This window comes from Dipodomys spectabilis, unplaced genomic scaffold (genome assembly GCF_019054845.1).
Source record: "Dipodomys spectabilis isolate Male_0828 unplaced genomic scaffold, ASM1905484v1 ptg000136l, whole genome shotgun sequence".
NCBI classification, from domain to species: Eukaryota; Metazoa; Chordata; class Mammalia; order Rodentia; family Heteromyidae; genus Dipodomys; species Dipodomys spectabilis.
The window spans coordinates 299,315-316,553 of record NW_024870813.1 but is presented as its reverse complement, the minus strand read 5'-3'; the positions used below and the strand labels follow the sequence as shown (position 1 = coordinate 316,553).

At 44.0% G+C, this 17,239-nt stretch overlaps 1 protein-coding gene across 1 annotated transcript in view; it reads right to left on the bottom strand.

Annotated features, from left to right (window-relative positions):
• Frmpd2 (FERM and PDZ domain containing 2) overlaps positions 1 to 17,239 on the bottom strand; it is a 102,251-nt gene that overhangs the window by 12,045 nt on the left and 72,967 nt on the right. Inside the window, exons 18-25 of the mRNA XM_042690166.1 lie at positions 16,162 to 16,254; positions 15,405 to 15,512; positions 15,198 to 15,314; positions 10,136 to 10,338; positions 8,289 to 8,393; positions 3,699 to 3,792; positions 2,655 to 2,740; positions 520 to 667 (exon numbers count right to left, since the gene is read on the bottom strand). Of these exons, the coding sequence (XP_042546100.1) occupies positions 520 to 667; positions 2,655 to 2,740; positions 3,699 to 3,792; positions 8,289 to 8,393; positions 10,136 to 10,338; positions 15,198 to 15,314; positions 15,405 to 15,512; positions 16,162 to 16,254 (954 nt within the window). The remainder of the gene's footprint in view (positions 1 to 519; positions 668 to 2,654; positions 2,741 to 3,698; positions 3,793 to 8,288; positions 8,394 to 10,135; positions 10,339 to 15,197; positions 15,315 to 15,404; positions 15,513 to 16,161; positions 16,255 to 17,239) is intronic.

Below are 17,239 nucleotides of genomic sequence, written 5' to 3'. Positions count from 1 at the left end.
TCACAAAGGACATGCAGAGAGACAATCCACCAGAATATGTGTAATTATGACCTTCTAGACTGGTCATAAATTTTCATTTTTAAATGGTGCTAATATGAGGCTATAGTCCCATAGACCTTCATCTTTCAACCTACCTAATCAACCTTCAGATGATTTGTTTCCAAATATGTTAGTTGAAATGTAGAACCAATTATTTCTGAAAACATGCCCCTTTTGTGCCAATTTTAGCCCTAATACTTGTGCACAAACATTAACATTCAGACAGCTGATGTGAAAACTGAAAAAGGCTTGGGAGGGGGGTGGGCAGGGAGCAGAATTTTGCCTGACAATCATGTTGGGACGATGCCTTTGTTTTCCAGAAACATATTCCATCATCTTGGCTGATGATCATGAGCAATGCTGCTGACATTTTTTTGAGAACCTAAAGGCAACCTTCCTGCCTTTTGCTTTTGATTTGACAATTCAAAAGCAGCATGCAATGATATGACAATAGTAACACTCAATTCTGTCTCCTCTCACCATCTGTCACTGAGACACAGCTCGCAGGTCTGCCAGGCAGGGCTGTTACCAGGGAAACCACCGCATGTTCATCACCCATCCTCTCATTAGCAGAACAACATTGCTGTGCAATCCTGGGGCCTCTTCTCTCTAAGACCAGTTTGGCGACCTAGAAGGATGGTGGACAAACTCAATTTATATTTCATGTGTCAACCACTCCATTCACTCAGAAAATTGCTTCTTAATTTTATGATGCTCCCTATAAGCTATTTCCTTTGAATCTCAAATGAAAGTCTTCAGTCTGGCCTCTGTAGGATCCAGACCTAGATATCCAATGCTCTTAGAAGCCACATGTGCTCCTCTGTGTCAGCAAATTCAGTGCCAACCCCACCTTCCTCTCCTGTTCCTTTCCCTCTTCCTCTGTGGTCCAAAATATCCATCCATATGCATTTGTTCCCTGAGACACAGAGCCACCCATCCACTAAACCATAGGTGCCATACTTGGAGTGGTTTAGCTCTCTACCTTCCTCCTTCTAAATACCCACTGGTTGTAATCCTGTGAGGTTCCCCTATTAGAAACAACTCCTCCAGTGCTCTTTCCATTTCCTGTCCACTCATTGCCCATGCTCGGCTGCACAGCAGCAAGCTCCCACTAGCTGGGTTTATTGGACCTTGCGTTCATTTCTGTTGGTCTACCCCCATTAGGACTACTGGTGGGTTGGTCTAAGATGCAAATTGAACATGGAACACTCTGGGTTAAAAGTTTCTACTATATCTCATGACTCAGTGTCATATTCTGGACCTCAGCCTCTCCCCTTCTTTCTGGTTTGACTTCTCTGCCTTCTTTCCCATAAAAATATACATCTTTGTTACCCCAGTGAATCAAAAAACAAGTGGTTGACATTACTAGAAAAAGAAATGATAAGTTTCTGCTGGGTGTTGGTGGCTCACATCTCTGATCCTGGCTACCCAAGATGCCAAGATCTGGGAATCAAAGTTTGAAGCCAGCTTGGGCAAGAAAGTCCATGAGACTCTTATCTCCAGTTAACCAACAAAAAGCTTCAAGTAGAGGTAGGGCTCAAGTGGTAGAGTGTCAGCTTTAAGACGAGAATGCTAAGGGATAGTGGCCCAGGCCCTGAGTTCAAGCCTAAGTAGAACAAGAAAACAAAAATAAAATATAATAAGCTAAAATTCAGAGGATTTTACCCTGCCTTTATTCTCTGCTGTAATTGTTGTCCACCACAGTCCCACAGTGTTGATGCCTATGTGTCACCATGCCAATATGCCAGCCAAGTGTCCTTTCTGGCCATTTCATTAATAAAGGTCTAATGAACAGATCATGCTAATACATTGCAGCTGTTCTCAAGAAATGTCAATCAAGTTCACTAAGACAAAAGAAGACTTGCTTTGAAAAAGGAAGTGTAAAAAACACCAAAACTCTGCTGGGGAGTTTGCTGAAAGTGTCTTTAGCATCTTAACTGATTCCTGGCTGGCTCCTCAGTTACCAAGAGAGGGCCATGTTAGTTTTATGGCTTAGGACACTGGAGCCAGTCAGAATTCTTACACTGAGGCAGAAGACAAAACCCAGCATGATCACAGACCCAGTGCTGCATGGAATAAAACGCATAATGAACATCTCTAGCTCTTAACATCCTTAATTTCTACCAGAAACAGCCCAGCCCATGCCTTCTGGTGGGTATAAACAGGGGGGGTGGGATAGTGACATGCACTGGGAGGTGGAGGTCATTGTGGATGAGAGCTGGAAGGAGAAAGGACCTGACAGCAAATGGATAAGCTGGTCAGCAGGGTTAATGCAGGCCTGAGCGCACAGCCAGAGCCAGGATGAAAAAGCCACTGCCTTCTATCACCTCTGTTCTGCTGTCTGACTCCTAAATCTAGGCAAGCAACCATAAGCTTTTCAATGCTGTTTATAGAGCATGAAAGTTTCTGCTTGGAAACCTCTTTCTGCTACCTCGTGAGTGTCACATCCCTGTATTAAGAAAAAAAGGTACCAAGAGGAAGAAGTAAAAGAGAAAAAATAGACAAAGAAAAAAGCATTAAGTTTCCTCTTTCCCACCCAGGGGCAACTGCAGCTTCTGGTGTTGTCTTCACAATCTCCTAAGAGGAAGGAAAGGTCCCTGTCAGGGAGTCCTCACCTGCCCAGGACCCCTGAGACATTGCACAGCCTGCCTGTGAGTGAGGCCACACAGACTAACTCCATCCACCTGCAGGAGACGGTCACCTGGAAAAGAGAGGGATAATACCGTATCTCAGGCTCTGGGATTGCTGGAAAGGTTCTCTGGCAAGGCCCTAGGTCTGACCCTCCAAGAAGCTTCACAAAAGGACAGGAAGCCAAGCTGCTAGGTATGCCTGGACTCAGCAGGAGGCCTGCCTGGGTCTGATCGCTTGTGCCCTTCTTTCCAAGACATATGAGAGATCCATGATATGAAAGCCTTTCTATTATTGGCTCACAGGATGGCTAAGCCAGCTCTGCTGGACCTCATCTTTCCTCCTGCTTTCCCGTAAAACTATTTGTGAAAGTATTTTCAAGTTGTTCAGGGCTAATATTTATATCTTCAGGGTTTTTTTTTTTCTAATTTCCAAAAGGGTCAGGAAGGTGGTGATTGATGTTGGGGATACTTAAATATAAGGGGACAAGGAAGTAAGATTCTAGGTGCCTTTTTAGACTCAGTTCTGGCAGTTTTAAAGAAGGATAAAAATCCATCCTTCAGAGTCGTGAGACATGCTACAGGGGCAGCGAGAAGGCTCCCATCTCAACAAATAGCACAGACCCTATACTGAAGTGAGATCACCAGTGCCAGCTCTGTGCCCACCCTAGAAAGCTGTATTGTCTCCCAAGAAAGCTAGCAACAAGTTTCTTTTAAATCTTTTCTGTCATCTTCTTCCCAATTTGCTGCTAGTAAGTTTACAGTTCTTCTGACCTATCAAGTGGGTAGGACAGGTGAAATCCCTTCCTTACTCTGGAGATGCAATGGCTTGGGAGGCCAGAATGGGCATGGCTATCTATCTATCTATTTTTCTATCTATTTTTCTATCTATTTTTCTATCTATCTATCTATCTATCTATCTATCTATCTATCTATCTATCTATCTATCTATCTATCTATCTATCTATCTATCTATCTATCTATCTATCTATCAGAAAGCAGGGAGAGCTCCCAACAGCTTCCATCCCTCACCCTGTAGGATCTGTCCTTCTTTGGCAGCTGGGCCTCCAGGAGTGATGGATTTCACATAGATTCCTCCATATAGCACACTTGTGTTAATGCCGCCCTGTAAAACACAAAGGAAAATTTATCACCCATCTACCCCTTCTGAGGAAGGGAGCCTACCATCCTCCTGCCTGCCATCCATGCCACAATCTCATCTCTGTTCGGCACTATCTTCTATATCCACCTTTGTAGACTACCCTTTCCATTGAGCAATAAGGTTAGATCCTTCAGAGAGCACAGGAATAGAAGCTGAGACCTAGCCCCAGTCTATCATTGGCCCAACTGCAGGCACTCAATAACTAGTCATATAGAATGTACAAAACTTGTAAACGGTAGCAACTGACATAAGTGGATTTACCTGTGGTTGTGGATACCAAAAATAGAATTAAACTATATAGTATTCTCTTAAGTTAGCAATGGATCAGTTAAACATCTTATCCATCAGGTGAGATCAAGATCTAACTTGTTTTATCTTTTCACTTATGTATACATTTAGACAAATTTTTAATCAATGAAATTATATCATTCCTACACAGTTGTTCTGCCTCCATCTCCCAAACTCACTGTAAGCAGCACAGTGATAACTGGTAATAGCTAGGAGTCTATCTATGCCTGTCTACCTACCTGTCTGTCTACCTCTATCTGCCTCTATCTATCTTTACCTTTCTCCAGGCTCATATAATCATATGGAAATGGTTCAAAGGAAATCTGACTCTGCTTCAAGATGGACACCCAAAGCCTGTGTGTGAAAATACATACCTGTAACTCCAGTTACTCAGGAGGCAGAATCAAGAGGATCACAAGTTTGAGGCCAGCTTGGGTAGCTAGATTTTTCTCTCTCAAAAAAGAAGGGAAGTCTGGGGCATAGCTCAAGTGGTAGAGCACATACACAAAGTCCTGACTTCATACTGAACAACAACAAAAAGGACACTCAAGGCCAGACAGCTGAATGACCTTTGTTGCTGTAATTTGGAGCTTGAATGACCCCCAGTATGTGAAAAACCTGATTCCCAGCTTGGTGCTATTGGAAGGTGGTGAAACCCTTAAGAGGTAGGGCCTCCTGGAAGGTTTTCAGGTCATTGTCCTCACGGGGACTGTGATGCCCTCCCTCGCCCTCCCTTGGAAAAGACTGTGACGTAGGCAGCTTTGCTCCACCATGTGATCCCATCAAGATGTGCCATCTCAGACCCGAATCCACAGATCGAAACCTCTAAAACAAGGAGTCATAATAAATCTTCGTTTATGAGTATTTCAGGTATTTGTTACACTGATGAAAAGCTGACTGACAAAAACCATAAAGGCCTGATGGAATGTTTTAACCCAAGATTCCTCTGAAACTAGACATCAGGCATTGCCAATGCAAAATTTCAATGTGACTACCATCAAGAAAGGGTAAACTATGAACCAGCTGCAGGTGTCTTGCCGATGGGCTTCAGGCCCTTTGACCCCTGCCTGTCTTCTGCTCTTGTTTATAAAACTTACTGACCTTGTACAAGCGTGATGCGGTTCTCCCTATTCAGTCAAACAGTAATCTTCATTTCAGACCATGATTTGGTGACTCTGATTTCTTTTCTTGTTTTTAATGGCATTCAGTGTTTAACTCAGGGCCTGTCACTCTCCTGCTTGAGCCCTTTTGCCTTGATTCTTTTTTTAAAAAGGTCTTACGTGTATGCCAACCCAGACTACACTGTCTATTGATGCTTCCCAAATAGCTGGGATGATAGCTATATAATACCAAATCCAGCTATTGACTGAAATGGCCTCAATCCACAATCCCAGCCTTCCAAGTAGCTAAAAGGCACCAGCACCCAGCTATTGGTAGACTTTGTTTCTTAGTAAAAACTATAAGTACTCAACTAGATCATGTGTTGCACAAAATAGGGGCTCATAGGCACAGTTTGCAGCATCTTACTTTCTTGCTCAATGTATTCTTCATTGACTTTGTAGGCAGCAAAAGCTAGCACTGATTTGGTTTTGGTTTTGGTTTCTTATATTGGAACTGGGGCTAACTCAGGTTTTGGGTGCTGTCCCTTAGCTTTTACACTCATGGCTGACAGCTACTCCTTGAAACACAGCTCCACTTCTGTTCTTTTTGCTGGTTAATTAGAGATAAGAGTCTCATGGACTTTCCTGGACTGGCTTGGAACCTCCATCCTCAGAATGCAGCCTCCTGAGTAGATAGAATTACAGACATGGACCACCAGTGGCTAGCATGATTCATCTAATGGCAGCAGTTTGATATCTATGAAATACTTGTGCCACAGTACAGGCAGCTTTTCCTCATCTGGTCTGTATTCATTTTTTGCCATGTATTCAACACTATAAGCAACACTGCATTACACATCTTCCCATATTCAGCCTTGGTTAATGGGATTCTTATTTCTGTTTCTAGGAGCCCAAGGCTATGTGCATTTGTCATTATAACAGACTTCGCCAGATTGCATCCCAGTGTGCAATCTGCATATAATTAATTACTCACATTTCTCCCAGCTTTGTGTGACAGTAGCCTTTTTCTGCTTCCCACCGCTATATTTGGCCAAGCTGATAGTTAGTTTCCTTTTCATTTAATTTGTATTCCTATGTATCTGAGTGTCTTTCATTTATTTGATGACCATCCATATTTGAATGAGATGTTTCAATAATTATTTCTGAAATTAAATTTCTCCAAAGAATCAAAGTTTTATGCCAGCCAAAAAGTCACTGATTTCCTCTTACCATATATATATATATGAATAACAAGTTTTTCAGATGAGAAATAGCTATGGTGTCTGATAGAGCTGCTACTCCAAGCCAAAAATGAATTGTCCATCTTGTTCCTAGCTTGTTCACCCCCTGAGTACTCACAAGCCTTACTTATTTTTCTTTCCTTTTTTCTTTATTTTGATGCCAGTGCTGAGGATTGAGCTCAGGGCCTCTCACTCTCACGTGGCTTTTTCAATGAAGGCTGGCACTCTGCCACTTGAGCCACACCTGCAGTTCCTGACTTTTGCTGGTTAATTGGAGATGAGCCTCTTGGAATTTTCTGTCTATACTAGTTTGATACCTCAACCATCAAACCTCAGCCTCCTGAGAAGCTAGGACTATAAGCATGAGCCACTGGCGCCCAGCTTTATAAGCCTCATTTCTTGATGCTTAAAGTCATCAGCTAAGTTTAGTGAATGCTAATGATCCTGCCATCAGGGATCCTGATGCAAAACTTCAATGTGACTACCATTAGGAAAGGGTGAACTATGAATCAGCTGCAGATGTGAACCAGTCTTGCCTTCTTTGATGGGTTCTTTGCCCCCTGCCTGCCTAGTGCCTTCTGCTCTTGACAATAAGGCCTTCTGCTCTTGTCAGCACATGGTATTATTACATATAAAAGCAAATAATTAGCCAGGTGCCAGTGGCTTACACCTGTAATCCTAGCTACTCTGGAGGCTGAGATCATGGTTCAAAGCCAACCTGGGCAGAAAACTAATAAGACTCTTTTTTTTGAGGGGGGGGGGGTCCGGTCATGGGACCTGAACTCTGGGCCTGGGCACTGTCCCTCAGCTCTTCAGCTCAAGGCTAGCACACTACCACTTGAGCCACAGCACCACTTCAGGCTTTTTTTTTGTTTTTGCTTATGTGGTGCTGGGGAATTGAACCCAGGGCCTCATGCATGCAAGGCAAGCACTCTACCACTGAGCCACCTTCCCAGCCCCTAATGAGACTCTTATACCCAATTAACTACCAAAAAAAGCCAGAAGTGGAGCTGTGGTTCAAGTTGTAGAGTGCTAGCCTTGAGCAAAAAAAGCTCAGGGACAACCTAGCCCCTGAGTTCAAGCCCTAGGACTGGCAATTGAAAAAAATACCACCCATACCCCAGTTCTCCTATGTCTTGGGTTTGTTTGGGAAGTTTCCATTGGCCTTGACATTTCCTTGCCTGTTGCGAGATTCTCTTCTCTTTCCAATCAACTTAATTCCACAATGCCATCCCTGAAATCCAGGCCTCTTCCAATGTCTCAAAGGAATGGGTATTTTTCCAATGCTCGCTGAAAAGTACAGTACTTCCCAACCTCTTCCCCCATTCTCCATCCCATGGAAATCACAGTTACCAGGGAATCTCCCTCCCAAGGGGTCTACTAGGTAGAATTCAGAAGCCAAATGTAGGGTGCCAGTCTAGGCAGAGATCTCACAGAAAGGTAGAGCACAATGTTCCACTGGGATCTTGTTTGAGATGATAGTGGATCACCCCATTCACCATTGGCTGGTGTCCCTGACACCCCACCTTGCTATTCTTTTCTTACCATCCAGTGTCATCTGAGCAGAGACACCTCACAGTTCCACCCATACAACCCTCTTCACCCTGCAGCATTTCCTCAGCTCCTACCCTGGGCTCAGCCTCACCCTGCCACCTCTCCCAGTTTGTCCTTGAGTTCCTATTCCCCACAGAAAGCAACTCAGCGGCTCTCTTGATTCACCTACTTCCCATGTGCCCCCTGTACAGTAACACATGATCAGAGTGGAATGGCCATCCAGATGGACATCATTAATTGCCAACCAAGCGCCACACGAACCCCTAACAGTTCTTACAGTCACACTGAAGCCAAGGGTTCCATCTTCCTTCACCAGCTCCACAAAGTAGATTTCACCAGCATTGGTTTCTGGAGGTGATGGAGGACAAGAAGAACTGACACCCTATCCAGATAAATAAACAGAAAAGGAAGAAACATAAGGTTTCTCTAAGTTCTCAGTTGGAGTAGACAGCACAGGGAAGGTTTCCACAGGAGCCTAGCTGCTTAGTTTTCGACCCCAGTTCTACTAACCCAGGGAGACGATGGCATTATCATTTTTTCCTCTCCATGCCTCAAGTGTCTCACCTCTGAAACACGTTCACAATAGTAACTCTCTCCCATGAATCTCATGGATGACATGTTCAGTACTGTGAGACACAGAGACACTCAAAGCCAGCTATTCTTATTCTTCTTTGCTGTCCTTGTACACCCAAATCTTTTACACAAGATGCTGTTCAATGATCACTGTCCACCTAGGAAAGCACCGACAGTAGGGCCCTAATGAATGTCTGAAATCCTAGCTACTCAGGAGGCTGAGATCTGAGAGCTGAGATTCAACTCCAGTCCAGGCAGATGAATTCAAGAGATTATTTTCTCTAAGCAAGTCATAAAAGCTAATGATACCTGCCTGGCCTTTCCCTGGAGGGCCTTTGCCATAGGTCCTCACATGAAAGGTACCCTTACCTCCAATGACTGAGGGACACGCAGGAGAAACTGAACTAACAGGCCTTCACTAACTGCCTCCTAGCTGACTCATGCCCCTTTCTCTAGGGTTTTCTATTAATTATCAAACCTACTATAACACATACTTGAGCTTAACTATTGTTTCAGGTATTTATTTCCTTATGACAGCTCACATAAAACTTACATTCAATAAATATGTTTTTCTTCTTGTTAATCTAGTTACAAAGGCCCCATCTAAGAGACCTAAAGTAGATACCCTGGGAACAGCACGGCCCAGTTAGCAGGAATCACTGTCTCTGCTTGTATAAAGGGAAGGTGAGTTTGAAAGGTTGTGGAACAGCTGGCCTGTTTTAATTAGAAACAATGAGAAGGTATACACACTGGACCTGGGTAAAGAAGAGGGTTAAGGCAGGCCTGCCTTCAGAAGTACTGGCAGCCTCTACAGAAACTATGGAGAGCTAAGCACCTGGGGTAGAAACAACATAGCTGTCATTAACTGAACCTTATGCAAGAGGAGCAAGTAGGTGTGGAACCACGAGAGTCATTCCAGGATAAGGACCACTTGATAGTAATGATGCCCACCAGAGGACATACCCAACCATTCACCCTACCTGTGATCCAACTGCATGCTCCTGCCAGAGCTGAATCAACCAAAAGAATGAGAATTGACACAATGAGTAAATGTTAGCTGCAAGGGACCGGAATATGGGATCTCCCACCCAGTGTGCAAGAAGACAGTGAGGGTGGTGTCCTTGGGACACCATGGCTGGGTTTGATCTTCTGCCTTCATGGGATGAAGGTCCTGTACAAAGCAACTAAGCTCCCAGATGAAGCCCAATCATAAACTAAGAAGATGTTGAGTGGCCTCAGCCCTGCCCTTGGCAGCCATCCTTTTCTTCATCTTGTCATAGCCAGTAGCAATTACTGGTCCTTGGCAACTAAGGACATTAGAGGCTCCCACGGTGAGGCATGTGGCCCCAACCCTGGGCCCAGAGCCCTAGCTTTTCCCCATGTAGGACAGGCTCTTATTTCCATTTCACAAATGAGAAGCTGAAGGCCAGTGAAGTTAAGTAGGCTGCCTGACATGGCATATCAAGAGCATAGGCCTTAGGAGCTGGGCTGGACTCCACAGCCTTTTTATTTTCCAACAAATTCAAGACTCTGAATCAAGGGTATGGTCACCTTTGGAAGAGGGGACAGCTCAAGCCTCTGCCTGGGGACTGGACTTAGCACTCGAGCCATTTCCAGTCCTCCATGACTTCTGTCTTGGTCTTCTGTATGTAATGACAAACTGCCCTGCTGATCGTTGCTCAGGATGTCTGCAGAGAGGATTCCAGAATTAGCTGGGCTATTCATCTCTTCACTGGTGATGTTTCCACAAATACCTATGAAAACAAGATAAGACAAACTCAACAGTTTGAGAGGCTGGCATATCAGTGGCATCATAAGTGGGGCACAAAGTTATCCTTCAGTAAAAGAGATGCCCTTCATAGTTGCAGAGAACAATGTGAGTATAGCAATTCGTGGAGGATATTCCATTTAGAATCAAGAAAGGGAAGATTTTGGATATGATTCAGAAACCTAAATAGAAGTCATTCATGTGGCTCAATTGTGGAAAGGGGAGCAAGGAGAGTGAATAATGCCAGCTTCCTTTATGTAGCTCTCGTCATATGATGAGAGAGAAAGAAAAACATAAAGGAGAGGCATAGATCTTTCAACCTTCTCAACAGGCCACCAGGAATGTAGCATCCAGGTCCAACAACAGGAAACCGTCAACAGGTCCAACAACAGGAAATGGTCAAGAGGGTAAGACTCTCCACCCCCTCGCTTCATGTCCAGCATGTGCTGCTGCACTGAACTTCCATTTCCAAACCCTGCGGTTCATGGCTGTAGACAGTATGTGATTCAGAGGCCCATGTGAGAGTCCTTGGACAGGAGTTGGTAGACTCCTGTGGGTGAAAGTCACCTATCCTAATTCTGAACCTTGACTTGGCATAGAACAGAAAAAAAATTCATAGAACCTTGGGCAAAGTAGCGCACATTTCTAGATCTCCATTTCCTTACGCTTAAAATAGAAATGATGCAAATGTCAATAATACTGTAGGGTTAATGAGGTTTAGAGATTATTTCTAGAGAGGGGATTTATATAGAGGTAAGGAGATAAAGATATGTGTGTGCACATACACACTTCCACACACACATGCATAGACAGCTTAGTAGATATTAAGCAATAGTGTATTTACTGTTGATAAGTCAGTATTTGCTGCAGAACAAGTATGTGTTAGAAGAATACATAATAGAGTATCTTTAGGCCTGGTAGCAAACCGTCCAGGTAGATTTACTATTTCATACAAACTCATTAGCACCCTGGGAAGTACGCCAAATCACGTATTGAATGAATTTGATTTGAATGAATTTGACTTAACAAAGTTGGTTATTCAGTTCTAAAGCTATTCAGTAGGGATTGGGGAAACCATTCTGTAATGCCATATTTCTAGCCATTTTCTTCATAGTGTCCACTATCACTGTCCTCCCAGTGATGTTCTAGATGTCTCTTCATTTTCTTCCACATCATTCAAGAGAGACCAGCATGGGACCTAGCATCAAACTAAAAAGGCCAAGCTGTGCAACTGTTTCCTGTCCAATGAAGCAGAAGCCACTGAGCTAGTTACCTAGGAAACCAGGAAGGATGGATAAGAAGGCAGGGGGTGCCTCCTGAATCTGCCTCCTCATTGACTAGACTACAGGGCCAGCTTGTAGCTCCAATCTAGGAAGCAGGAAGGCTAACATTCAACAGGATACCAGCTCCAGAGAAAAGGACAAGGTTGTCTGAGCCTAGAAGGCCACATGGTGTCCATCTAGCAGCCAAGAGGGGAACAGCAGGTGAGCTACCTGAGCATCAGCCCTTCTGTCCATGTTCATTGACTATTTGTCAAATGTCTGTGGTGCTGGGCCTCAGTCTCCCCAGAGTGCCATTCCTTATAGCCCAAACTGCAGAGGAATTTTCTTTTTTCTTTTTTTTAATAATTCCCAATTGAGATTAAGTGATTACATAAGTTTCACAATTTCATAGTATTGTGGCATAGTGATACTTAGTTAAAGTCACAAACACAGTTTAATCTCCATGAGGCAAATTGTCATTATCATGGTCTATAATTTAGTGAATTCTATGAGCTTTGACAATACAACTATTTCTTCCACATCAGGTTATATGAACATTTCTTTCCTTTTGCTTAGCTGTTCCCTCTTGCCCTCTCATTCCCTCTCTCCCATTGCTGCTCTTGAATTGCTTAGGTTGTTTTCATCAAAGTCCAGTGCAGCTGATGGGCCCTTCTGTTGTATATTTTCCCCTGTTTCCCTCTGATTCTGTGCCTCCTCGTAGCTTCATCTCTTCAAGTCTCTAGGCCAGCCTAGGTCTGCCAAGAGCCTGAGCAACTCAAAACCTTGAAGAATTCAAGACCTCATGGAATTCTGGGTTCTTTACCCCCAAGTTTCTCAGGCTATTTTGGTTGAAGGACATACTACTCCATTTAAAATTCATAGGCACTTTTCAGCTTTGCTGTCTGAATAAAAAGGGACATTTCCTCTTTAGACACAATCGACTTGGAACTGCTGTTTGGGGCCAGGGGAAGACAGGAGCAGGCCAAACCCTTGTCCATTCCTGCCTGAACCTGCCCCTTCATCTCAGATGGCTGCCAATCAAGTGTTACCCTCCCTGACCCTGAGGGAGTCAGGTCCTCTTCACTACTTAGGAGCACGGCCTTTGTTACAGTCCAGGTTCCTTTGGAAACTGTCACTGATGGAAGAAGTGGTTTCCATGGTGACTCTGGCTGGTCTTCCAGGCACAGACTTGACTACCATGAATCTGTACCTAGTTTGACTCCTATTGAGGTGACCGATCTAGATTGCAGGTCAGGGACTAAATAGATAAAGCCTGTCAAGAGCAGCCAGCAGAGTTTACCTCTTCCATCAGTGGCAGTTTCCAAAGGAACCTAGATTGTGACAAAGGTCGTGTCCCCAGGTAGTAAGGAGGACCTCCTGCTGAGAATCCCTGTCATTCCCAGATATGTGAGGAACCCACTATCTGGAATTCTTACCACTTTTTTAAAGTTCTTTTTCCCTTTTTTTTTTTTCAATTGTTACTATAAAGATGATTTACATGGTGGTTACAGTTACATAAGTCAGGTAAAGAATACCTTTCTTTTTGGACAGTGTCACCCCTTCCTTTGCTCTCTCCCAGTTTTACATCTTCCCCTCCCCCCTTCCCACACACAAGTTATGTAGTTCATTTTCAACAGAGTGTGTAGTGAAGGATACCTTTTTTAATGCCTCCTCCCCTTCACAGCAGGCTATTCTTGGACTTCACTGCATTGGGAGTTGATCAGTTATATTATGTTTCCTTACAACACAAGGAAAATGCCTTGGTATCTAACACAGAGCCTGAGGGCAGTACAGTGAATGCGCAGGGGCTGGCCACTGGGCCTGTACTCTCCACTCCTCCCACCCACCTTCTCTCCATTCCCACCAACCCATGAATTCCTGTCTGGGCAGCTGCAATGCCTGCAAAGGCCAGCTGGGGGTGGGGTGTGTAAGCACATGAGTGAGGCTACGCAGGTGGCATTTTTCTCCTCAGGGCATCACAAGTGGATAGGCTATGATCAGACTTGAGGCCGAGTTTGCAGGCAGTCCCCTGAAGCTTACAAGACCACCCAGCCAAAATGCACAGGTGATCCTGGATAACTGAGGAGTGAAGATGTCAACCTCCCCTCGTTCCTCCATCCAGAGCCCAGACCTTCCCCAAATCAACACAATGATGTCATTCTTTTAGCAGTGGTTGCTCTCTTCTTAGCTAACGGATAAAGAAAAATGCCTTTCAAAACAAAAACTCTATTCCTGGGGATCTATAGCCCACCCTACATGCCAACTTAGAACTATATAAGAACAGTACCAGGTACCAGTGACTCATACCTGTAATCCTAGCTACTAAGGGTTTGAAATCTAAGGATCGATGTTCCAAACTAGCCCTGGCAAGAAAATCCATGAGACTATTATCTCCAATTAAGTGCCAAAAAAGCTGGAAGTGAGTGGATCTGTAGTTCAAGTGGTAGAGTGTTCCCCTTGAGCAAAAAGAAAGCTAAGGGACAGTGCCTAGCACCTGAGTTCAAGCTCAGGCACGCACACATGCACACACACACACACACACACACACACAGAAAGAGAGAGAGAGAGAGAGAGAGAGAGAGAGAGAGAGAGAAACAGCACATTTTTCTGTGCTAATTCTGCTTCAAGGTTCAAGGTCATTTATCTCCTTCTAAGGGGGACAACATACTACTCCACCTAAAACATAGAATTCTGACTTTCAGTAAGGCTCAGGTGACAATAAAAATGTCATGCAAAGTGAATGAGCTGAAGCACACTTAGTGGTTAATATGAGAATAGCAGTCTTTTCTGTCAGAGGTATCTTAAACTAGTTCCAGTTCTAGTTTCTTCTGGATTCTTGCTAAACCCCATTTGCCCATAAAACTTGCCTACAAATATGTAAATGTTAGCCCCTCCCCTCTTCACTGGTATCAGATTCTAGCCAGTCGCCAGCAGAGTGTGACCCTGAGCTTTGCCAATCCAAGTAGAGAGGAATGGCATGAGAGACGGAAACAGGCTGGCTGCTCCTTGGCTTGCTCACCTGACTGGCTAGTGGCACACCCTTCTGCAGAAATAAACTTTGCCTTACTGAGCCCCTATCATGTTGATATCCTTAGTCATACATGACACCCCAATATCCTGGTGCATTTCTAACATTAACAAAAAGCTAAAATAGTGCTGGGAAGGTGGCTCAGTGGTAGAGCACTTGCCTTGCATGCATGAGGCCCTGGGTTCCATTCCTCAGCACCACATAAGCAAAAAGAAAAAAGCCGGAAGTGGCACTGTGGCTCAAGTGGTAGAGTGCTAGCCTTGAGCTGAAGAGCTGAGGGACAGTGCACAGACCCAGAGTGCAGGCCCCACGCCGGACCCTCCAAAAAAAGTTAGAATACATGGCCACCTTTTACCAGGGCATACAGTCATAAAGCCTATTCTATCCACACAGTTGCCCAAGGCATTGATTTGTGCAATGACATTGCCACTTTGTAAACTACCACCAGGAGGCCAGCAACATAAAAGCCCTTCAATAGAGCTCAGTACCCCCATGGTAATAAGCACCCCTGAAAACAGACAACTGCTGAGTTTCTGGAAACAGGCTGAATAGTACCTTTGGACTGTGAAATTATTAATTCTATGTTGTCTGGAGAATTTTGAATCATTCTGACAGCCATGTTGAATGTGAAGCCCTCCAGGCTGATATGATTCAAAGCCAGTATCTGCCCTCCTGGAGAAAATAAGATATCTCAGTAACTCCAGCAAGAAAACAAGAAAAGGATTCCTTTAAACAGTGTCTCTAGTAATTTACTAAGATTACCTGGTTTGATCTTTTTAGTTTTTTCTGCTGGTCCCCCTGGAATAATAGAGGATATGAAAATACCAGGATTCACTTGGCCTTCATCGTCTCCCTCATTAATGACAAAACCTGAAATCAAGATATATAATAAGATCATGCTTAATGACTTTGCAATTCAGAGAGGTTAGCTACCAAATGGTATTGCCATTTGAATATGGGTAGATTGTTTCCTTTAGCAATTAGATCACTGGAAAAAGTATTGTTCCCTTCAGCAACCATGACTAAAGCAACCCAACAATTTTAACTAGATTTTGTTCCAGGACAGAATCAGAGATGGAAAGGAGATTGTTTTTAATGAAGTATCTCATCTTGTTTCTTGTATCTTGTCTCAGTGATTTTAGATAACAGGTGAAAAAGTTTGGCTAGTCTTTCCTATCACTGAGAATCTACATATACTAAAGAAATGTTTTCCCATGCTATTAGGGGTCTACATTGGGGCCTGCAAGGAACCCTTGGTCTCAAAGTCTCATTGCTCTTAATGGACACTTAGAGAGAGAGAGACAGAGACAGAGAGACAGACAGAGACAGAGAGACAGAGAGAAAGAAATTGAGAGAGAGAAATGTAGAGAGAAGAGGGAGAGAAGTGATCGGTGAAAAAAAAAGACAAATTGGGAGAAGAGGTCAGAAAAGGGTAGTAGAAAAGCTGAAAGGAAAAAGTGGCATCCTCCTCCCCTGCTGATCAGGGGAAATGGGACTCACCTGCAGGGGGTGCTCTTACCAAAACCACGGTGTGGATCACGTTTCAGCGCCACATGAATGATTTCTTGACCAGGGTCTGCTGTAGAAGTCTTTCTTCTGTTATTCTGTGGCCCTAGAGGTGGAGTCAAAGCAACAATTATTCTTTGCATCCCAGATTATTAATATAAAAGGAGAGAACAATAGCACGTTATAATACACACACACACACACACACACACACACACACACACACACACACCTAAAAGTAAACATAGCTCATAGGGAAGTTTCCAACAGCAGTGTGAGGGTCACTGAGCACACACTTCCAGGATCCTCACTGGGTAGGCGTAGGTCAAGTTTTGAGCTGTCAAAGCAGAGGCCTGCCCAGAGTAGGGTGCTTTAGTTAGGCCTTTTATTTTAATCTTATATTGGACTTGGTACAAGATGGACAAGATGAAAGATGAGCAGGATGTACTCACTGGCAGTACAACTAAATTCAGAGATGAGATGACAAAATCTTCTTCATTTGGCTCCCCACAAGACCATGTGTTTAAGGCTTGCTGGCCAGCCTCTGGTGCTGTTGGGAAGTGGTGGAAATTTTAAGAGTTGATGCCTAATGGGTAGGAGTTAGGCCACTGATGGTGGTGTGTGTGTGTGTGTGTGTGTGTGTGTGTGTGTGTGTGTGTGTGTGTGTGTGTATGTGTGTGTGTGTGTGTGTGTACTGATCCTGGAGCTTGATTCACTCAAGGCTGACACCCACACCTCATCTTCTGACTTTTTGCTGGTTAACTGGCATTGAGTCTTGGATTTATCTGCCCAGGCTGGCTTTGAACCACAACCCTCAGATCTCAGCTGCCTGTGTAGTTAGGATTACAGGCTCTCGGACTTTTTTTGAGAGCATCTGGAAGGAGCTATTGCGACTCCAGCTCCAATCTCACACCTTGCATAACAGCTGCCATGAAGTGAGTAGGCCTTGACTATGTGTTCCTACCATTGTGTACTGGGCCACCCCAGACCCAAAGCAACATGACCAAGTGGCCATAATACTAAACCTCTAAAACTATGAGCCAAAAGAACTCTTCCCTCTTTAAAAAAAATTTTTATTGTTATTATAAAGG